The 23,961-nt window shown below is 35.8% G+C and overlaps 1 protein-coding gene across 3 annotated transcripts in view; it reads left to right on the top strand.

Annotated features, from left to right (window-relative positions):
- The window catches only part of UNC79 (unc-79 homolog, NALCN channel complex subunit), a 310,022-nt gene that overhangs the window by 234,826 nt on the left and 51,235 nt on the right, over positions 1-23,961 (top strand). For all 3 annotated transcript variants that reach the window (XM_044662137.1, XM_044662136.1, XM_044662138.1), the window contains 7 exons: positions 1,541-1,681; positions 4,949-4,987; positions 9,223-9,335; positions 9,413-9,498; positions 11,577-11,750; positions 18,462-18,530; positions 23,652-23,762. In XM_044662137.1, the coding sequence (XP_044518072.1) occupies positions 1,541-1,681; positions 4,949-4,987; positions 9,223-9,335; positions 9,413-9,498; positions 11,577-11,750; positions 18,462-18,530; positions 23,652-23,762 (733 nt within the window). The remainder of the gene's footprint in view (positions 1-1,540; positions 1,682-4,948; positions 4,988-9,222; positions 9,336-9,412; positions 9,499-11,576; positions 11,751-18,461; positions 18,531-23,651; positions 23,763-23,961) is intronic.

The following is a 23,961-nucleotide window of genomic DNA, read 5'->3' as shown; positions in this document are numbered from 1 at the left end:
AGACTCTTCTAGAATAGACAAATCTAGAATAAACTTCTTAGTGTGTAGCATCACAGGATCTTAGATTGAGAGCTGGAAAGGACCTTAGAAGTCATCTAGTTGAATCCCTTCATTTTATAGATAAGAAATTGCCATCCAGAAAAATTAAGTGCCTTGCCTAAGGTCAGAGTCAAAAAAGTGGCAGAGCCAGGATTTGAACTGAGGTCCTCGGATATTCAAGTCCAGCAAATCAACTCATGTTATTCCCCTGCAAAACATTCCCTATTGTCTGTGTGATAGTTACAAATTCTTTAGCATGATACTTAAGACCCTCCTAACTCTGGCTCCTTTCTGCTCTTATTTCACATGACTCCCTTTCACATTCTCTATATTTCAGACAAACTGGGTCACTGACTATTCCCCAAATGAGGTATTTCCTCTCCTACTTCTGTGCCATTGCACAAGTCATTCCCCATACTGGAATGTACTGCTTTCTCATCTTTGGTTCTCAGAATCCTTATTTTCTTTAAGATTCATTTCTTGTCACCTCTGTGAAGCCTTTTCTGTCAAGTTGTTAGTGTTTGCTCTCACCTCAAATTACTTTTTATTTACCTATCTTTCCACATTATATCCACTTCTAGTAAATTGTAAGCTCCTTGAGAGCAGAGACTTAAATTTTTCATCTGTTTTCCTAGTGCCTACCACAATATCTTGCATTATAGTGGGTGTTTAATGAATATCTGTTGATTTGAATGAAATCAGATGTTTTCCTGTATACACCAAAAGAATAACAAATTATAAATTACTTAGGAGCATGTGTCCTCTTTATTTTTATTTTCTAAAAAAATAGCATCTTTTTCTATTATATACTTGACAAACACCAATAACAATCACCCTCCTTTTCCCTACTCTGCACATTAAGAAAAGCCTTTCTTTTGCTCTGTTTTTCTATATTGGCTCTTTGTAAACTTATTAAAAACCTTAAAATGTTCTGCAAATATAAACTATTATTATTTGTATCATCGTCATCATTATCATCAACATCATCACAACTGCTACCACTGTCATCATCATGACCATCATCATTATCTTCAGACTGAGGGGGAGATGAAGATTTGGTTAAGGACTGTGAATGTGTGTGGCTAAATCTGGAGCATGAATTTCCTCAGACACTATTGACTAGATCTTTCTATCATTTGTCTACTAATAGATTATATATATTTTTTAAAACAAGAAGGCATAAAGGAATTATTCAAGTGGCCTTATACCACAAAAGGGAGCAATAATTGAGAATAAGTCATGTCATTAGGAAAATAAATTACTCTTCCACTAATGAAAGAAATCTTTGCCACATATTATAATTCCTTTTCCCATGTTTATGGTGGTGGTGGGATTAGAATTTTGTGGGACCTTTGTTCAAATAGAGCAAAGCACTACTTTTCCAAGATCTAGGAGGTATAAAATGAGAACTACTGGAAATGGTTAGATATGATTTCTAGTGCTTTAAAACCTTTGCTTTATGTTTACATATAAGCTTTTCCTCCTCTGTTTTCTTTTTTAGGTGTCATGACTGTGGGGCCATTCTTGAAGAATATGATGAAGAAACACTAGGACTGGCCATTGTAGTGCTCTCTACATTCATCCACCTAAGTCCAGACCTTGCAGCTCCTTTGTTGCTGGATATCATGCAGTCTGTGGGAAGGTGAATGCCATTTTATGTCTTTCTAAGTGGGCAGAATTTTTCTTCCTAGTATGAATTTTTATGACATCAGACCAAATAATTCAACAGAGAAACAATTCACTCACCAATTAGTTGTTTGGTAAGAATAATACCAAATAACTGAGCTGACTCAATTTTATTGCATGTGGTTTTTGTTTTGTTTTAATTTTCATTGAACATAGAAACCTGTGAAATGAGTTTATCAGTTGTTTGGATATCATGATAATTTCAGAGAGGGATCTTAGGCAACTTTCATGCTCAGGCTCTTGTGAGTGATGAGGCAATATATGCTTTAGAGATATCAGTACTGAATGTTTTTTTCCAGTCCTGATTTTGGTAACTCCATGAACCAGTTTTGTTGAATGAGGGGAAGTATAATTAGAAGTAATAGGATCCCATGAATAGGGCAAGGAAATAAATATGACAGATTTCAAAGGTTAGCCTGGAACTGAGAAATGAAGGAAAAGAAGTAGCTTTTGGACTCCAAGTCCTTCATCTGGTTAAATGAAAAATGTATTATAAAGTTTAGTTGTCTCAGGTTTTTTATTAGGACAAATGTGTCTGATTCGGTAGAACTTTCAGAAGATAAACAAAGAATATAGTCCAAAGCCCCAGATAGCAACTAACCATTTATCTAGTAGTTGTGGGCAAGTTACTTCCCTTCTCTGAGCTTCAGTTTTTGTATCTGTAAAATAATTGGGTTGAGCTAGAAGACCACTAATGTGCTTTCTAACTTTAAAATATTATGATTCTATGGTCCTATGGATGACACGTTCCCTAGATGATCAAATGCTAAACTTTATTTCTAATTCATTAGGTTTTTTTAAAAAAGGGGATAAGATATAATTTAGTTTAGCAGTTATTCATAGAATGCCTCCTCCAGCAAATTGTGTCAGGACATATAAAACCTGCTTTCTAGTAGCTTATAAGACAAGGACCCTGCTTTCTAGTAGTTTATCCTTTAGCTGAGGATAGAAATGAGAGGAACACTTGAAACAGTTAAGAAACTCTTCACAACAACATACAAATAAGTACCAAATGAACAATACAAGCAGTTAGAAGCTCAGAAAAAGGAGAGATTCCTTTAGTATAAGGTTGCTCTAGAAAATAAGGAGGAAATAAGACCTAATCTGGGCCTCAAAAAATAGAAAGAGTTTGCATATTTCAAGAAAAGGGAAAACTAATAGCCTAGTAGATTTAAGATCCACTGTCTTTTTTTCCCCTTTCACCTCTCTCTATTTCCTCTTCAGTTCCTTTTCCCTGCTTTCCCTTCTCCTGCCTACTTTCCTCTCACCTAGAAGTTTTACCTTCCAATTTGGGAAGGAGACTACATCAAGGTAAAGGGTAACCACAACTATCAGTCCCTTACTATTAAGGTTTGTTTATGCCCTGTCTTTCAAGGTCTTATGTTAAGTGGGAGCAAAAATTTTATACAAGGGTGCTTAGCTATAATGCTGTGTAGGCAAAGGAGCATCCAAGAATCCAAAAAGAGATCACCATGGGAAATTTCAAGAGTAAAGAACTAGGAAGTTAAATACTATGTCTTACTTCTCCATATTATCCTCTATCCCAGTTTGGAACACAGTTGGGATGTGATGTTTATTTCACATCAGATCTATTTAGCAGGCCCAGGAAATGAGCTTTCACTTAGAGAGCTTCCATTATTCCTTATTATCAATACTAGTGAAGTACATAATCGACAAAATTATTCACTTACGCTGATACCATTCTATGAAACAACTAAGGAACAAAGAGAAATTACTTAATGTTGAAACATTCTGGAGAATGTTTTTCCTTATAAAAAAACTAATCATATTAAAATTTTGCCTTTTTCTCACCTTGACAGAGAAATACTTCATATTAAGTACAGTAAAGTGCAACAAAATGAGAGACAAGAGAAATTAGAATCAGTGGCCTTGATCTATAATGCTACTTTAGGGGAAGAATGCCTTTGTTACAGGCTTCATTGTATCCTATTTTCTTTTTATTAAGGATAGCTGAATTTCAGGAGATGTTATTTGATCTATTATGTATCTAAAACCAAGAAACAATGAGTTGTACTAAAATGAACTAAACTGGGTCAAATGAATTCTGTAAAATATCTCATTACAGCACAGACTCTGAGGTGACTCTGCCAAACCCCTGTTTGCATTAGTTGGATGGATTCACAGAGGGTAGCTAGATACTTCTTTCTAAGGGTTCTATGGTTAATCATGAAGGGTTAAGGATATCTGTCTAATGCTATTGCTTATGAATCCCCACTGAAGTGCTGTACCAATTAGCCAGCCAGTTACTTAGCTTTTAGTTAGTCAAATTAGGAAGGAAGGAAATAAACACTTATTAAATTCCTACTATGCGGGGGCAGCTGGGTAGCTCAGTGGATTGAGAGTCAGGCCTAGAGACGGGAGGTCCTAGGTTCAAATCTGGCCTCAGACACTTCCCAGCTGTGTGACCCTGGGCAAGTCACTTGACCCCCATTGCCTACCCTTACCACTCTTCTGCCTTGGAGCCAATACACAGTATTGACTCCAAGACGGAAGGTAAGGGTTTAAAAAAAAAATTCCTTCTATGCAGCAGGTACTAAACAAATAAATTAAATCCTGCTTCAAATTGCCCTTTTCTTTGTTCCTAGCCCATTTTATATAATCCAGTTTCCTTTGGAATACTACTTAAAATAATTACTTTTATCAAATAGATGGAATAACCATTTACTCTCATAAATATTAATTGGCATCTATTCTGGGGGAGACTTTTGACTGGAAGTTGTGAACTTAGGCAGTGTATTAGGCAGTATATTAAGTTATGAGTCTATTTATATAAAATACTCAAAATTATCCTAGCTTGGAATCATATAATTTGATACTAGAAACAGTTTTAATGGTTTGAATGGAATTTAAAGAGTGCCTTTGGGGAACTATCTGAAAGAATGAATGTGAGATGACATAATGTCATGGAAAGAATGCTGAATTTGGAGTTGGAAAGCTAGGACTTTAATTCTGACTCTGCCACTTACTCTCATGTGACCTTTAGCAAATCATTTTATATCTTTGGATCTCAGTTTCCTTGGCTATAAAATGAGGGGTCAGATTATATTATTTTAAGGTACTTTCCAGTTTAAAATTTATAATCCATTTATGAAGCACTTGATAATTATTTTAGGTCCGTGTCTACTTATAGTTTTCCTGATATTGTGCTCTATGACCAAGGCCAGGATATTCCTATAACTGTATTTTTTGTTATTTTGTTTAGATTGGCATCCAGTACCAGTTTTTCCAACCAAGCAGAAAGGTAAGGTCCCAAAGTAAGCCAAATACATTTTCTCTTCCATTCCCTCTTTTTTCTTTTTACATGATTGCTGTTTTTTAAACTTTAAGGGAATACTATAGACAGTACAACTGGGCCAATGAGCAGGAGGCTACATTTTAACTCCAGATCTCTCACTTAAAAACTGGATAATCTTGGATTCCTTATCTATAAAATGGGGATAGTTGTGCCTAATTTGATGATCTCAAAGTTTTAAGTGACTCAAAAGGCAATGGAGGGATATATAGTGGGCTTCATTCTTCCACATCCAGTGATGAAGAAGAGAAATAAAGAATGTTATTGAGGAAATGGATGACTAAAAAGGTGGTGGGGGTGGGGCAGCTGGGTAGCTCAGTGGAGTGAGAGTCAGGCCTAGAGACAGGAGGTCCTAGGTTCAAACCTGGCCTCGGCCACTTCCCAGCTATGTGACCCTGGGCAAGTCACTTGACCCCCATTGCCCACCCTTACCAATCTTCCACCTATGAGACAATACACCGAAGTACAAGGGTTTGAAAAAAAAAAAAAAAAAAAAAGGTGGTGGGTTAGTCATATTGAGAACAAGTGATAATTGATAGCTTAGCTGCTGCACTGATACCTCTATCACATTGGGGAAATGCTCTATGGAAAATATATGTGAAAATATGGAAAAATGGAACAGAATGAGGTGGTATGGTCTGTATTGGTAGAAGGAGTACTCATATCTGAAGTCATGAATCTATTGATATATTAAAGTATATAAGTATGACCCAAGTCATAGATGCCTGTGAAACTCAAACAAGATGCTGGTCATTTTGTAACTGTAAAGCCCTTTGTAACTGTAAAGTTCAGTCTAAATATAAGATAGTTTTTGTTGCTATTAATCATAATAATGTTTGTAGATGGTCTAAAATCTGTGATTCTTAGCATCCTTGGCTTCAACAGCTTCTCTGTCATCATTCTTACATTGTTACCATATTGTTATGATTCTTTCCCATAACAAATTTTTTCTCAATGAATTTTAGGACATGTATGGTATGTAATATTAGGGTAGTTGCCTTTTATTTCTTACAATATCAGATTAATTTTTTTCTGGAATTCTTTTTTTCCTGACTCCTAGAAACAAGGCTTCTTCATTTTTATAACTGTGATGTTAACTTCTTGTGTTAGTGTCAGGGTCAGATCCTAGGGAGGTTTTGGAAATTCCTCTCATAGTTAAATTATAAATAAGATTTAACTTGACTTTGTATGATAATGTAAGGTCATCTAGTTCCTACCCCCCCAAAGCAAGGCTGTACATAACATAGAAATGTGTTGAACAAATGCAGATTCCTTGATCTTTGGATATTTTTAGATCTCTTTTGCTTTTTTGTGTAAGCTGCATTACTCAGTTGACATAGCTCATTAGAAATGTACCATGTTACTTGATATAACATATATGGACTCAAACGTCTATCTGAATATAGCTTCAGGAAAAGAATTTAATCATTGTTTGAATTGTGTCTGTTATAGTCATTAAAAATATTCCATAAACTTTTTTTGTCTTACCTTCTTTCTTAGAAGTTATAACATGTGTCATTTCTAAGGCAGAAGAGCAATAAAGCTATAAAGAAAAGCAATACAAACTGAGGTGAAGTGACTTGCCCAGGGTCATACAGCTAGAAGTGTCCGAGATCTGATTTGAACCCAGGACCTCCTATCTCTAGATCTGGCTCTCTAGAAATTCACTGAGCTAACTAGCTGCTCCACCACAAACTCTTACAGAATAAAAATACATGATTCATGATTTGAAACACAAATTTGAATGTACTTTTAAGAACAGCAGATAATTGCGGACAATAGTCCAACCTTTGTCTGAAGTATTAATCTTGTCCATATTATTCTTGAACTTCTCAAGTGTCAGGGTGCCCACTGATTCACAAATACAATTCATTCCTCTTTTTAATAGTTTTAATTATTAGGAAATTTTTCATTATATTGAGTTGAAATTTTTTACCCTGTAGTTTCTTTTACAAAATATTTTTTCAATCAACAAAAATTTGTTTCTTCTCTCCTGTACCCTTTGAAAAAAAGAAAAACAAAACCCTTATAAAGCTATGTATATTCAAGCAAAACAAACACCTATATTAACCATATTAAAATGTATGTTTTATTTAGCATTTTGAGTCACACTACCTTTCTGTCAAGAGATAAGTAGCATTCTTCAACATGGTTCTTTTGGAATCATGACTGGTCATTGCATTGATTACAATTATTAAATCTTAAGGTAGTTTCTCTTTAGTGTCACTTTTCCTCTCTTTATGTAAATTTCAAGTTATTCAGAAACTATTCCTTTTCTCATTTTTTATGATTCAATGATGTATCATCACATTCATTTAACATAATTTGTTCAGCCATTCCTCAGGTGATACCTCCCTTCACCTCAGCTTCCATTTCTTTGCTATTATAAAAAAGAACTACTATAAATATTTTTTCATGTATGGGCCCTTTTTCACTTTCCTTGACCTTTCTGGGGTGATACAGGCCTATGAGTGGTATCTAAGTACATTTACAATTTAGTAACTTTTGGAACAATTAAAAATTGCTTTAACCATGGCTTTACCAATTCACAGCTCTATCAACACTTCATTATTGTGCCTGTTTTCTTGTAGTATTCCCCGCAACATTTACCATTTCCCTTTTTTGTCAACTTTGTGCCAATCTGAGCAGTGTGAAGTGGAATTTTAGAGTTTCTTTAATTTTCATTCCTTTTATTAGTGATTTGGAAAATTTTTTTGATATGGCTTATTAGTAGCCTAAGTTTCTTGACTAGAAAATTGCCTCTTCATATCTAACTGCTAATTTTTATCATCCTTGAAGGAGTGAAAGAATTACTATTGATTGCTTTAGAATATAGAAAGACATTTAAATATAACTATTAATAGGCAAGCCCTTTATATCTTTATTTATTGGAAGTTTATTTTTTCTCCCTTGTAGAACCTGACAGCATTTCACATATAAAATCTCAGCCTACAACATCACCCTTCATTGCCCAAATAATAACTTCATAGATAAAGTGTCTATCTGGACCTTGATGATCCCAGAGCATCCAGAATCATCCATATGACTCTATATATTCTCCTTGTTAGTTATCCTTGGGTAAAGTAAGGAAAACTCCAGTATCCTACTCTTATTCTCCTCAACAAGTTACTTCATTTAAAAATTCTAAAACATAGATCTGTAAGTAGAGGTAGTAGGTAATGGATTTCATTAATTACTATCCTAGAACCCCTAACAAGAAGGGGCACTTCTAGCACATATGAGAGACGTGACCTTTCTTATATAAAAAGAAAGATTAGATTTGTCAAATCATTGCCCCAGTCTCGGTACAGATTTGGAGTCTCATAATATCTCACTCAAGTCTAGTCAGCTATAAAGAATATTCTTTAATAAGTCTCCTTTTGACATGTAAATCTTATGCATAGATTTCCTTTTTCCCTCCCTGGTGAAGATATAGAATTATTGCAGTCACTTATTTGGAGAGGTATTTGCTTTCAAATGAAGAAATTGAAATGGGTAGGAGAAACTGGTCACATTTAGAAAACTGTGATTCCTTATCTATTATTTCTAAGTAGTTTATTGCTACAAAAGCCCATATTTTTTAATAATAGCTTATAAGTTTATGCTAAATATATTTTATAAAGTCTTAGAGGTGAGAAGGCCTTTAAACCTTGGAAAAATTAAGTAGAGAGCTTCTGTTTCCTAATCTACAAAATGAGAATGTTAGGACAGATATTCTCCAAGATTCTTTCAATTTTTAATACTTTGTGCTCTTTGTTCTAATATGATGGTTCCTGTCATCTCTTAACATTCTGTTTTCAATTTTTTAACATATATGTTCAAATGTTCTTTCTGAATAAAATAGTCAGTATTCTATATTTCATTATTGCATGCTAACCTCTCCCCTTCCTGCCAACTCTAATATTCTGTCATCTAATGTACCTCATAGAACTCACATTTTGTGTTCTTTCTCCTCAAAAATCCAAGTTTAAAGTTTCTTCTCTCTCAAACATACCATGATTCTATACTTCTGTGATTCTAAACATACACTATTACTGGGATTAGGTATGGCAATATCAACTTTATCTGGCACAAATAACAATAAGAGAATGAGTGTGAATTCTAATACACTTATTTCTTGGAATTTGGAGGAATGAGAAAAGGCTTTTTGACATCTTGTGCTTTTTCTCTTTGTTTCATCCCAGTATGATGATCCCTGGCAATGCTGCAGGGGTGGCAAAACAATTTCTCCGCTGTATCTTCCATCAACTAGCCCCCAATGGGATATTCCCACAGCTGTTCCAGAGCAGTATAAAAGGTAATTTTTTCAGACACATAATATGTGCTAGTCATTCAGATCTGAAACCCTACTAACATGTAGTGTTGTCTTTCCAGATGGGAGTTTTTTAAGAACCTTGGCTACATCTCTCATGGATTTCAATGAGCTTAGTTCCATTGCTGCACTCAGTCAGCTGTTGGAGGTAGGTTTTGCAGAAGACTATTTCAAATCTTGGCTGGAATTGTAGACCATATTTTCTTTATCACATGATCAAGTACTTCTGAAGAGAGTTTTTTAATTGTTTAACACTTCAAAAGGAGAAATTTGAAGATGCTGGTTTATGAAAAACATAACTTTCCTTTTCCCTGAAATAACTGGAGATCTCCTAACTTCCTTATAACTTAGTAGATAACAGGCAGTGTTTTCTTTGTCAAAGTGGGGCTTCTGGGAGCCTTCAACTTGTATTTGGTAATTGAGGATGTGTTTAGAGACCAGCTGTAAAGATTTTTTAGCCCACTTTCAGAATCTCTTGGAATCTGCTAAATACTTATTGTGTTCAAGACTCCATTCTGGATAGAGGATATAAAAACAAACAAACCAATCAGTTTTTTCCTGCCCTCAAGTAGTTTATAATCTTGTAGCCATGTTAATTATACCGACTAATGTGATTCAAATTTATATAGTTGTACCAACTAATATAATACAAATTAGAATTAAACAATAGATAGAGAAATCAGAGAGGTATAGGCATTTGAAGAAGGGAAGAGTGTCCTATAGCTATAGGGATCAGAAAAGGTTTAGTTTAGCATTGCAGCTAGCCAGGTACCAGTAGGCTGAGGCCACAGGATTAGCAGCCTTTCCTCATGCCTGTCCTTTATCTTCACTTTCAATTTGTCTTGAGGTCTTTGCCCTGGGATTAACTGACTCCTAATAGGAGCACACAGAGGATAAGGTGGGCAGCTCACAGGCAGCAGAGCTGGGAGGAATAGAGCACTCAAGCCACTCCTGTCCCAGTTTACCTGCACTGAGGACATTTTTTTCACCCACTCCTCTGCCCAGCAGCCCAATGGGAGCACTTCCTCCCTCCCCTGTGTGGGGTAAGGAAGGGCGGGGCATGCCCGGCACTAGGGGGTAGGGCATGGCACACAGCCTCTTAAAAGGTTCACCATCACTGTCCTCGTGCACTGAAGTTGCTTTATCTTTGTGACACAATTTTTGTTTTGGAGAGATCGTAGGAATCAGAGAAAATGTTTTGTCTTCCATCTTGTTGCTTGCATGACTTGTCTTTTCCCAAATGGTCTCTATAGTTGTATAAAATTTATGTTAATCCCTGAAAGTTACACAAGACCATAAAATGTTTTCTGAGCACTTGAACATTGAAATGAGAAACTGAAATTATTATGTACACGATCAAGACCTTGCTGCTCTTTCCAAAGCATTTCTAAAACTTAGCACCAGCTGTTCTGATACCAGGCACCTTTGAAAATTCTTTTTAGAGGCAAGTGCTAGACAGATGCTTACCATCTAATGTAAGGAGGAAAGACTCAGGGGGTAAACAAAGAGAAACAACCCAATTTTGTGGCTGATCTATACCCCTTAGAACTTGGACTTGATCATCAATGATCAGGTCTTCAAAGTAGGTTTACTTCTCTCCTGCCTTTGAACTCCCTATCATTTTTTGGGGGGACAAGGGCTATGTTTTATTAATTTTGATATTTTCTCAAATATGCTTGGTATAGGGCCTTGCACGGAGTCAGTGTTCAATAAATGTCGGCTGGAATGAACAGATACACCTTGAATTGTTTTTGTTTATTCTTCTCTCATATTCTTTCCTGAGTTTGAGTGAATTTGTATTTGACTAAAGTTGTCCAAGATAGGGAAGTGACCCTAGGTTCTCAAAGGCCATTCCAGAAAAGCACAAGTTCTGAATCTACCTAGCTGGAAGCCTTTGACCATAGGCCTAAGTGATAAATATCATATGTCAGTTATTCTCACAGGGGTACTAGCCTCACTGAGAGCAATGAGACTTTATTACCAGATTGGCTACCAAGTGATAATTTTTTTTTCTGCCACAAAAACTCATGAAAATTATCAATTATGGTTCAAAGGGATTATAATTTGTGTTGGTGGTAGAACTCATACTGATAAAATTTTACAGATTCTTGAAATATTAAAGTAATTAACTGTTGGTAGTTTTACAAAATACTTTTAAAGCTTATGATGCAGTGTGTGCTTTTCCGATCTTTCAGTAGCTCAGAGCCTATATTTTTTACTTTGTAGGGTTTGAATAACAAAAAGAATTTGCCAGCAGGGGGCGCCATGTTACGCTGCTTAGAAAACATTGCCACCTTTATGGAAGCTTTGCCCATGGATTCTCCAAGCAACCTCTGGACCACCATCAGTAACCAATTTCAAACTTTCTTTACCAAACTGCCTTGTGTTTTACCTCTAAAGGTAGGAAGTAATCAGGTTTCTTGTTAGTAGTTTGCTACCGATTGTAATTTCCTTGAGACTCTCTAAGGCATTCATTACACTTGGGTAAATTGGCCAAATCTTGTGAGACCCAAAATTCAAGAAACAAAGACCTCAGAAATATAATATTGTTGTCATAGAAGGCTCCAAATAGGAATTCCTCCTGGGAAAAGAACAGAGAAAATGATCTTCTCCTTTCACCAAAACTTATGAAGTGAAAATGATGCACTTAAGTTTTCCTTAGAGTTGATAAACAAGAAAAAAATGCCTATAGGCTACACTTGTTAAAATATTTACTGCAATTGGCATCATTAGGAAGAATAATGATTGTTCCCTGATAAAGCGGTATGTTGCATTTGATTGTATGTTATATTTTGAGACAGAGACCCTGAGTTTAAATATCAGTTCTTCTACTTAGCGTGACCATGGACATGTTACTTAACCACTCTAGGCCTCAGTTTCTTCATCTAAAAATAAGGAAGTTGTAAGTAGACTGGTTTCTTTTCAGCTCCAAATTTGTGGCCTTGTGAGCATGGGGGAACCAGAATAATTTGTTAGACCAATCATGAAGGTGTTTAATCATTGTTCACTATATCAGAACAGATGATATTCTTTATTGACCATCCTCTCTGCTTTCCTTCTCTCATAGTTGCAGTGATAAAGAGGAGAGGCAACATAGTATAGTAAATAGCATGCTAAACTTGAAGTCAGGAAAATTTAGGTTCATATACTACTTCTCACAGTACTAGTTGTATGACTTAATCTCTCAAAGCTTATTTTCTTCATTTGTAAAATGAGGGGTTTGGGTTAAATTACCCCTTTCTAAATCTATGAGATATGGTGTGAATAGAAGTTTGGTACTCTAAAACAAAACGTTCATAAAAAGGTTTTCTTTAGCTTTTGTGAAATGTAAAAATAAAGAAATAAAATGTCAGAGTTGAAAGGACCTCAGAGATCAAGTCTAACTCTTTTATTTTGGAGGTGGAAAATGAGATCCAGAAGAGTAAAGATTTACCCTACATAGTATCAGGGCACTGACTAGAACCCAGATTTCCTGCTCCTAGAACAGGGATTTTTGTAGTTTATGAACTTCTCAAAACTTAGCTAGACTACCAGGCCTGTGGAGTTGGAAAAAGGAAGGTAGTTGGGGCCTTACAGTGCCTCTTGCTCTCCATTGCTTTTTAATATTTCCCAAAGAAGATCAGAGGGTTATTATAGTCAGTTCTAAGCAAGTTGAGTGACTGGTTTTTAGAGTGTGTTTATCTAACAAGTCTATTATTACTGTTATTGTTTTGAGATGCGCTTTCCATAAAAAGTCACCATTTTATATTAATAATCTTTGATAATGTAGAGTTTTGGAATTAACCTTTATGATTAAGTTGGTTCTAAGGCTGTCCAAACCTGACAAAGAATACTTTGGCATATGCTGAGCAGTAACTATAGACTCATGAATGAAAATCAGGGGTACGACAGTAGGATTGTTACTCCCTCCATGTTCTGTGATCTTCATTGAATGATTCCTACCAGTTAGCCTGAGGTAATAAAATACAATTTACATAAGGTGGATTAGTATTTTTAGTCCTTCTTTATAGTAATATGCCACTAAGGCATCCAGAAAGGCATTATGAATGACCCAGGGCACATATATCCCCACTAATGACAAAATACTTCTAAAAATATATTCACTTGATGTCAGTTTCTCAATCAAATCAACAAGCATTTTTAAGCACTTACTGAGTGTTAGGACTTATGCTAAGCAATGGGAGATACAGCAAAAGGCAAAAAAACCTCTCTGCTCACAATAGAAAGAGGGGACAACACACAAATAATTACATACAAACAAGATACAGACAGGATAAAATGGGGATAGTCTCAAAGGAAAGGGACTAGGATTAGGTAGAATTTTAGTTGAGACTTGTAGCCATTTTCTGCAAGTGGCCATTTTCTGCAAGGAGCATCAAACCCCAAAGAAACCAGGAGACAGTTGAGAGACAGTTAAGACCAGCACTATAAAAGGAAGGGAACCCCAGCCAAACCAACTCAGTCTTGAATTCAGGTGAAGGTTGGAAGGGAGGTTCTGGGTAGGACTCCATTGAACCCTAGTTATCCTCACCAGGATTGTGATTGCCTGATCCACATTGCTAATTCAAGCTGTACCTGCCAATCTTAGTTACTGCCTGCAACTCTGCAGCTTATATATTTATTTCATCAAATTATATCAAATCAACAACATCTAATCATCCCTAAAGATTAATATCTGCTACTTGTTATCATCCAGCCTAACTAGCTCATTCATCCATTAAGCTAGGTAATAGAAGCTGAAATCAAGTTTAGGGTGGAACTCTACCAAGACCTTCTCCCTGTGAAGGGATGGCCTATTTCTCATGCAGCTAGATTTAGTATTAGATTTCCTGATTCCTCTCTCCTTCCTCATCATACCTAAGTTCCCAATACCTTCAATTTATACCTTCCTTAGTTAAATTAAAGAAGTTATCTGTTACTAAGAAGTCTTTAGTCATCTTGCTGATTTGTTTCATCAACTAACAGAAGAATGTCTCCATACTGTTTGGATCTGGCAGTTGGTGGAGTCTCTTTGCTGTGAGGGAGTTTTCATAGACTTTCACATAAATTCTTGTCTGTGAATTATTCCCTATTAACCTGAGATGTCTATTCTATTGGCAAACACCATCTTTAACCATATTTACCAACTAGTAAGATATCCAGTTGATATCCATAGGGGAGCCATAGGGTTTAGGCCCTGTCAGTAAGGAATCTCTTGAACTTGCCTGCTGGGACACTGCCCAACCCCCACAGGTGGGCTTGGAAGCTGCTTGCATTTTGCAGCCAAGAGAATTATCCTTATAGACTTGAAAGAAACATGAGAAGCCAAGAAGTAGAGAAGAAGACTGATAGCATTTCAGGCATGGGGGACAGCCAGAGAAGATGACTGGAGTGAGGAAGTGAAATGTCTTGTTTAAGGAATAGAAAGGAGGCCAGTGTCACTGGATCTTAGAATATTTAATGGGCAGTAAGATATAAGAAAACTGTATAGGTTGGAGGGAGTCAGGTTATAAAGGGTGTTAAAAGCTGAACAGGATTTTAATTTGAGCCTAGAGGCAACAGGGATCTAGTGAAGTTGATTGACTAGATGAGTGATCAGACTTGTGCTTTAGCCAGCCAAGTGGAGGATGGTTTGGGATGGGGAGAGACTTGTGTCAGGAAGAACAATGAGCAGGCTATTGTAAGAGTTCAGGTGTAATCTGATGAGGGGGTGTAGTAGGGTGCTGATTACGTCAGAGGAGAGAGAACATTTTCAAGAAATGCTGTGAAATGACTGGACTTAACGACTGATTGAACATAAGAGGCAAGAGAGTTAAGGAGTCTAGAATGACATCTAGGTTGTTAGCCTGGGTGATTGGGAGGATGGTGGTACCCTTGATGGCAATAGAATAAGAAGTGGGAAGAGTTTTATTTTATTTTATTTTACTTTTTTGCATTTTAAATTTTATTTTTTAGAAAAATTTTCCATGGTTACATGATTCATGTTCTTACTTTCCCCTTCACCCCCCCCCAAACCCCCCATCGCTGATGCACATTTTTACTGTTTTTAACATGTGTCATCGATCAAGACCTATTTCCATATTATTGATGTTGCATTAGTGTGGCTGTTTTGAGTCTACATCCCCAATCATGTCCTCATCAACCCATGCGTTCAAGCGGTTGTTTTTCTTCTGTGTTTCCACTTCTGTAGTTCTTCCTTTGAATGTGGGTAGGGTTCTTTTTCATAAATCCCTCAGAATTGTCCTGGGTCATTGCATTGCTGCTAGTACGGAAGTCCATTACTTTCTATTTTACCACAGTGTATTGGTCTCTGTGTACAATGTTCTTCTGGCTCTGCTCCTTTCACTAGGCATCAATTCCTGGAGGTCATTCCAGTTCACATGGAATTCCTCCAGTTTATTATTCCTTTGAGCACAATGGTATTCCATCACCAGCATATACCACAATTTGTTCAGCCATTCCCCCAATTGAAGGGCATACCCTTGTTTTCCAGTTTTTTGCCACCACAAAGAGTGTGGCTATAATATTTTTCTACAACTCTTTTTCCTTATGATCTCTTTGGGGTACAAACCCAGTAATGGTATGGCTGGATCAAAGGGCAGGCAGTCTTTTAGCACTCTTTGGGCATAGTTCCAAATTTCCATCCAGAATGGTTGGATCAGTTCACAACTCCACCAGCAATGCATTAACGTCCCAATTTTGCCACATCCCCTCCAACATTTATTAGTCTCCACTGTTGTCATTTTAGCCAGTCTGCTAGGTGTGAGGTGATACCTCAGAGTTGTTTTGATTTGCATTTCTCTAATTATTAGAGATTTAGAACACTTTCTCATGTCCTTATTGATAGTTTTGATTTCTTTACCTGAAAATTGCCTATTCATATCCCTTGCCTATTTATCAATTGGGGAATGGCTTGATTTTTTTTATACAATTGATTTAGTTCCTTGTATATTTAAGTAATTAGACCCCTGTCAGAGTTTTTTGTTATAAAGATTTTTTCCCAATTTGTTGTTTCCCTTATGATTTTGACTACATTATTTTTGTTTGTACAAAAGCTTTTTAGCTTAATATAATCAAAACCATTTAATTTACATTTTGTAATTTTCTCTAACTCTTGCTTGGTTTTAAAATCTTTCCTTTCCCAGAGATCTGACAGGTATACTATTTTGTGTTCACTTAACTTATTTTTGTTTCCCTCTTTATATTCAGATCATACACCCATTCTGAATTTATCTTGGTGTAGGGTGTGAGAAGTTGATTTAAACCTAATCTCTCCCATATTATTTTCCAAATTTCCCAGAAGTTTTTGTCAAATAGTGGATTCATGTCCCAAAAGTTGGGCTCTTTGGGTTTATCATACACTGTCTTGCTGACATCACTTACCAGTGGGGAGAGTTTTAGTGAAAAAATAATAAATTTGGTTTTAGACATGTTGAATTTAAGATGTCTATGGGGCATCTTCATCTTCTCATTTGTTCTTCTAAATATGAAGTTCTTTTAGTTTCTGTCTTGTAAAGCTAGGCAACGTTTTTTATTTGTTTCTGAAATAAAATATTTTAAAGGTCTATTTGAATTCATTTCAGTCATCAACTCCCCTTTGTGTGTAACAGAAATATTTATTTCCAGTTCATAGGACCATAGGACTTAGAACTAGAAGAGACATTAGAGATCATCTAGGTTTTTTTGGACATGAGGACACTGAGAGCTTTATAGGGGAAGTGATTTGTCCAACATCGTACTGGATATAAAGAACTAACCTAGATTAATGACTTCCCTTCTATGTCTCTGGATATGTGTTACTGTTTCAATTGTGCCACACAATGCCCATGCATATATTACCAGTGCTCCCAGTCCACCTACTAGATAGGTAAATGAATGGAAAATTGTTCCAGGGCATCATTTAGGGGCATTTAAAACAATTAGATTCTGATAGAACTAAATAGCATATATAATGCCAATTAATTCTGGATTGAAAGAGAATAAATAACCCAGTTAAGCCCAACAGAGAATAATTGTGACCCATGTCAGTTTTCAGAACTTTAGTAGAAACAGAACAAGGTAAGAAGCATTGTACTTGGCCAAAGCAGAGACCTTTCAGCTCACTGTTGTTGCTGACAATATATTATCCTCTGTTTCCACATAAAGGGATGCTTCATAAAAATCTTCTTATGCTCATCTATAGCAGTTTAGCATTGGTAGCTAGAAGATATACAGTACTGTTTACAGGTAGAAGTAAAAAACCCTTTTTACAAATGCCAAACAAGAGAATTCCCTATCCTTGACAAAATCTTTCTTCCATTGTTAACACAATTAAAAATATTTTTCAAACCTTTTGGAATGCCTAAATGATGTCTCTTAGCTAGCCCATGTCCATATATTTGTTTGTCTCCTCATAGACTATAGTAGATTAATTTGTGAGGCATGATTTCTCCTTATGTAAATTTCTGTCTTCCATTCAGCTTAGCTTTGATGACTATGAAAGGGAGCAAAAAGCAGCTGAACTATTCTTTGGAACCAAGGATTATTTATTATATTTATATAAGCCTAAGTCTACAGTGGTTCCCTGAAAGCGTTTTCTGATCAGATTAGCATTTTCTTAAATATGGTACATTTATAACTATAAGACTATAAAATATGTGTATAACATGTACATTTACTTATGGCTTTGAACTACATCAAACTTTGAACTATATCTTAAAAATCACAACTGGTCAGGAGCAATTATTATATTGTATGAGAATTTTTTTTAAATGAACTTGTCAGCAGGCAATAATGGAGGCAGCTCATATTTATTTTAAGCTAAAATTGATACTTAAAAAGATTAGTTTTTAGTCCTAGAGAATAAATGATGGAACATGTTTTCCTTTGCTTGGAAAAGAGGTGGGAGAATGTGGGTATGAGATGTGGTATACATGATAAAAGTGTCACTTCCTTTAGCTCATTTTTTTCATTATTTAAAAGGAGGATTTTATGGAGGAAATATTGCATATACTTGGTGGTGGTATAAAAAGTAAAGACATCAACAAAACTTTAAATAAAAAAATATAAAAATAAATGTTCATTGGAAGTACTAAAAACAAAATATAGACCCAAAAAGGTATTGATTTTGCCCTTCTTTCATTTTTTGGTCAGTGTTCTTTAGATTCCAGTTTGAGAATAATGATCTGCCTCCTGAAGATACCAACCACCAGTGCTACAAGGGTATGTTCTTTTTAATTAATAGAAATAATAGTCATAAAAATAATGATGTTCACATTTATATCATGCTTTACAGTTTACATTTGCTTCCATTATCTCATTTGGTCATCAGAACAACTCTCTGCAGGTAGACAGAGTTAGCATTATTATCCCAGTTTCACAGATAAAGAGACCAACTTGAAGTAGTTAAGTCATGGTCACATGTCTGGTACTCAACACTCAAAGTCACTCTTCTGACAGAAAGTTCGGTGTTCTTAGAATATGGTATAACTTTACCTAAAAATTATTTTATGTTAAAATAAAAACAGATACAGGATCACTGTAGATCAGTACTATTGGTTATTAAATGATTTTTTATACCCTCTTTTTTTTTCTCAGCCTAGAGTATAGTGTCATGATGGTATGTAACATGTGACATTATAGGCATATGAAATGGTTTCTTGTGTTCCAGTTACTACTTCTCTCTATAGTATTATTTCAGAGCATGTTACTTATTTCAAAAGTTTGATATGATCTAGCGCTGTTCTTAGAGTCCACCCAGTCCAGCCTCCTCATTTTGCAAATGAGGAAACAGAGTGAGGTGACTTACCCAAGGTCATGCAAGAGGTAGAATCCAGACTTGAACCCAGATCCTTTGGTTTTTTTTCTTTTAAAAATTTTTTTTATTTTAGACCCTTAACTTCTGTGTATTGGCTCCTAGTTAGAAGAGTGGTAAGGGCAGGCAATGGGGGTCAAGTGACTTGCCCAGGGCCACACAGCTGGGAAGTGTCTGAGGGCAGATTTGAACCTAGGACCTCCTGTCTCTAGGTCTGACTCTCAATCCACTGAGCTATCCAGCTGCCCCCAATCCTTTGATTTTTAAAACCATCACTCTTTCTAATATACCTATGATGTCAAACTCAAACAGATGGATTCCTGGTGGCAACATATCAACTTAGAAAGCCACAAATTAACATTATATTATATTTTAATTTATTTTGTTAAACATTTCCCATTTACATTTTAATGTGATTACTGTGCAAGGCAACATGTAGAATCTTAAGTGTGATACCTTTGCACTCCATCATACAACTTTGTTTATAGGAACAGAGTAACAATCTGTAAGTATTTGAAGAGCTCTCACGTGGAAGAGGGAACCATTTCTCCCAAGGTGGCAGAACAATTGATGGAAGTTGAAGAGAGCCTAACTCTAATTTAATAAAAGAAAAACCTTTAATAATAATTAGAGTTATCCATGAATGGGACAGATTGCCTTGGGAGGGGTGGGCTTCTCATTAGTAGAGGTTTCATTTGAAGGCTGAATATTTTAGAGATGATCCTTGGTTAAGCCCACTTAGACTCCATGATGTCTCAGGTCTCATACTTTAAAGTTCATTGATTCTGTAGGTTTTTTGTGATTGCTATAAGTATGAGTTTATAAGCTGGGTCACGTTCAGATATACTTTAAGATGAATACAAATGCAGTATAAAGAGCTCTGGAACCTAAATTTTTTAAAAACAATTTTATAAAGAGCTTCTCTTTGGCTCAGGGCAAATGACAATACTGAATGGATATCTTTTGTTCAATAAATATTTATTCAGTACTTCCCATGCCCAAACTACTGTGTTATGCAATATGAGGATATAAGGAAGTATTTATTTCCTTTCCACAAGAAGTTGAAGTTTACCATCTATTTGGGGGAGATGACACTTAGACTCCAGACATTAAGAAATAAGTAAAAGCTAATATTTATGTATACTGCAGTAAAATACAATTTTTAAAGCTCCTTTACATAATTAATGCATTTGACTCTTACAACAAACCTTTGAGATAGATAATGTAATATTATCCTCATTTTACAGAAGGAGAAACTGAGACTCAGAGAGCTTGTGTGATTTCTCCAAGGTAACCTAGCTAGTAAGTGGAAGAAACAGGACTAAAACCTAAGTTTTATGACTCTAGGTCTCATATTATTTTCTTTCTATCACATAGCCTTTTCTTATACTGATAAGAACACGATAAGTGCCAAATGAATGGTATGTAGACATCATTAATCCGGTAGATGCATAGAGAGCTAGAATGGTCAAAGAAGAACTCATGGAGGATGTTTAGTTTGAACTCAACCTTAATGAAGGAATAGGATTTAGATGAAGAAGGGATGAGAAGAGCTCTTTGTCAACCAATCTGTCTCCTAACTTGTATATTTTTACTGATAGTATCAATACTTTCCCAGTCACCTGGGGTCAAAGCTTCAGAGTCCTTTTTGATTCTTTTCTCTTCCTCATCTCTCATATCCAGTTAGTTGCCAAGTCTTGTGGTCTATCATGGCAGTTTCTTCCACCTTGAATTCATGCTGTCATTACCTAGTTCAGGACATTATCCCCTTTGGCCTAAACCTTACAAGAGCCTTCTAAATAAGATCTTCCTACCTTCAGTATCCCCTTTCTCCAATTCTTCCTTCACAATCTATCAAATCAATCTTCCTACTATGTAGGTCTGACCTTGCCACTTTCCTGTTCAAAGACCTTCAATGATTCCACATTGCCAAACAGTATAAAATCCAAACTTTTGAGTCTCTTATTTAAGTTTAGGAATGGGGGCTGGAATTGTGATTTCCTTGGTAAAGGGAACTCTGGATGATAAAACTCGCTGCTAATGCAAGTTAGTATCATCTCTGGTACATATCATCTTAGAAAGTTGCCTAGAGTATTAAGAGGGAAAGAGACTTGCTTGGGGTCAGATATCTAGTATCTGTATTAGGCAGTATATTAGATAACTAGATGATATAGTGGATAGAATGCTAGTTCTGGAGTTAGGAAGACCTGAGTTCCAATCTGGTTTCAGACACTTACTAGTTGTGTGATCCTGAGTAAGTCACTGGACCTCTACTTGCTTCTGTAAAATAAGCTGGAGAAGGAAATGGCAGACCATTCCAGTACTGCCAAGAAAACCTCAAATAGGTTGACAAAGAGTTGGAGATGACTAAAACAACTCAACAATAATAACCCAGGATGGCTGTGAGAATCAAATGAGATAATACTTGTAAAGTTTTTAGCACAGTGTCTAAGACATAGTAGGCACTCTATAAAATGCTAATATTCTTGTGTGTCAGATCTTCCTGTTCCAAGACGGCTCTCCAGTATGCCACATTTTCCTGGCTTCAACCTAATATTCCAGTCTTATTTTACAATTCTCTTTCATGTACTCTGCTCCATCCAAAGTATACCACTTAACTCTTCTTGGATCTTTTTATTTTTTTCCAGCAGTTAGATGTTAGTTACATGACCGGTCAGATCTAGTTCCCAAGCCAAAGCTTCTGCTTCCACAAAACAAGTGCAACAATTCTTAAAGGTCACCAATGATTTATCACTACCTCCATTGACTCTTTCTTATCCCTTATCCTTATCTACAATTCAGCCCCTTTGCAACATTTGAAATTGCTCACCTGACTAACTACTGACCCAACCCTAGTACTCACCCTAACCAATTCTGCTTCCCTCTTCTTTCTTTGACCTCTTTGGGCTAAATACCTGATAGGGGTATCACAGAGTCAAAAATGTATGTACAGTTTAGTAACTTTTTGGGTATAGTTCTGTGTTGCTTTCCAGAATAAACCTAAACTTCTTTAAATTCCTCCTTATTTTTCTGTGACTCTATACTATGTTAGTTCTCCTTTTACAACTCTCTACCCACTCTTCTTTCTCTTTCATTAGACAGGTGTATATTCTAATGTAGGTATTCTCCAAGGTTTTGTTCTTTCCATTTCTTTGTTCTTTTCTATAATTTTTTCTCTCTGTATTTCCAGATGTTCACAGTTTGTTACTTTATTTTTGCCACTCCACGTACTACTTCTTATTTACTTAACTGTTGCCTATCTAGTAGAATATAAACTCCTTGAAGGCAGGGGATATTTTGTTTTTGTCTTTCTTTATGTTTTTAGGGCCTGGTACAGTGTCTTACACACAATAAACAATATATAAATGTTTGCTGTATTGAATTACTGCTGTCCTCTGCCTTCGTGAATTCTGAAAAGGTTACCCTCTACCCCACATTAATTTTTTATAAACCCTTGTCTCCATGATGTAATTAGGCATGAAGTTTTCCCTAAGCCCCTTAGCTGAAAATGTCTCTTCTTCCTCACTTTTCTTTCTTATTGGACTTTGTCTAGATCTTACTTTTGTGCTTGTTACATTCTGCCTTGTATCATACTTATGTATGTATATACCTTATGCATTCAGATTTGGCATAAAAACAGAGTTGTCATTTTTCATCCTCATTTCCTTATCACCAACCACAGTATGTGGCAAAAAGTAGGCATTTAATAAACGTTAATACTCTCCTTCTTGAAATAACCTTATATTTTTTTGTATATACTTTGTGGTTCCTTGTCTGGTTACATCTTGCATGCTGTACTCCCATGCATTCCCAAGAATATAAGCTCCATGAGGGCAAGAACTGTTTTGTTTTTGGCATTCTGTCCTCAGGCTTTGGCACGATGCCTTGCACCCAATAGGCTCTTAATAAACGTTGTTGAATTGTTGAGTTAAAATTAATATTATATGCATGGATTGGCCATACATACATATATACATGTGTGTGCATGTATATATAGGCACATATTTTTATGTCTGTGTATTGTACATATTTATAACAGTATTCTAATATTTAGGCCTTATGTCCAACACTGTTTTAGAAGAAACACAACACAACACAAGATGGCAGACATTCCTTTTCATTCCCTCATTCTAGTTAATTCAGTTCTCTGATCCATTGCTTTTCCTACTTAGCCATGCTGCCTCTCTTTACTAGGGAATGGGGTGTGGGGGGGGGGGGAACGGTGTGTTTAGAAATGATATCATAGGAAAGAATTAGATTTCTTCCAAGCAATAACAATGATAGATTGTTGTACTTTGAACCACTGAGTGAAACTGCATTTCTGATTTCTGATACTTTGTTTCTAGGATGCCTTATAAACATGGAAGTCTTGCCTGAACAAATTTTTGGCTACAAATGTAGCATCTCCAGCTACCTTTCAAGCAAAAAATAATAATCTCATTACAGTTCAGCATTGTGAGATTTTAATTCTATTTATTTATGCTGAAGGAATCAGCAATTGATTTTCTTCAACCCATATCCCATTGCAGAGTCTGCTGGAACCATTTTCAAAACTGCTCAGCTTTGTCATTCAAAATGCTGTCTTCACATTGGCCTACCTGGTGGAATTGTGTGGCTTATGTTACAGAGCTTTTACTAAGGTAAGGAAGAATACAATGGGCATGCCAGAGTGGTGAGAAGCTTCTTTCAAATCAATGTCAAATCCTAGTTATTTTTTCTCTTAAATTTAAGGAAATTATTAAGTCTTTTGGCCATTGTCCCAATAAATACCATTAGAATGAAGCTTTTATACATATTATATTCAGTTTATATTTTGAACACATTTAAACCAGTTTAAAA

Source organism: Gracilinanus agilis, chromosome 2 (genome assembly GCF_016433145.1).
Source record: "Gracilinanus agilis isolate LMUSP501 chromosome 2, AgileGrace, whole genome shotgun sequence".
Classification (NCBI taxonomy): Eukaryota; Metazoa; Chordata; class Mammalia; order Didelphimorphia; family Didelphidae; genus Gracilinanus; species Gracilinanus agilis.
Note: the sequence above shows the minus strand (reverse complement) of the source record. Positions and strands in the feature narration are given on the sequence as shown.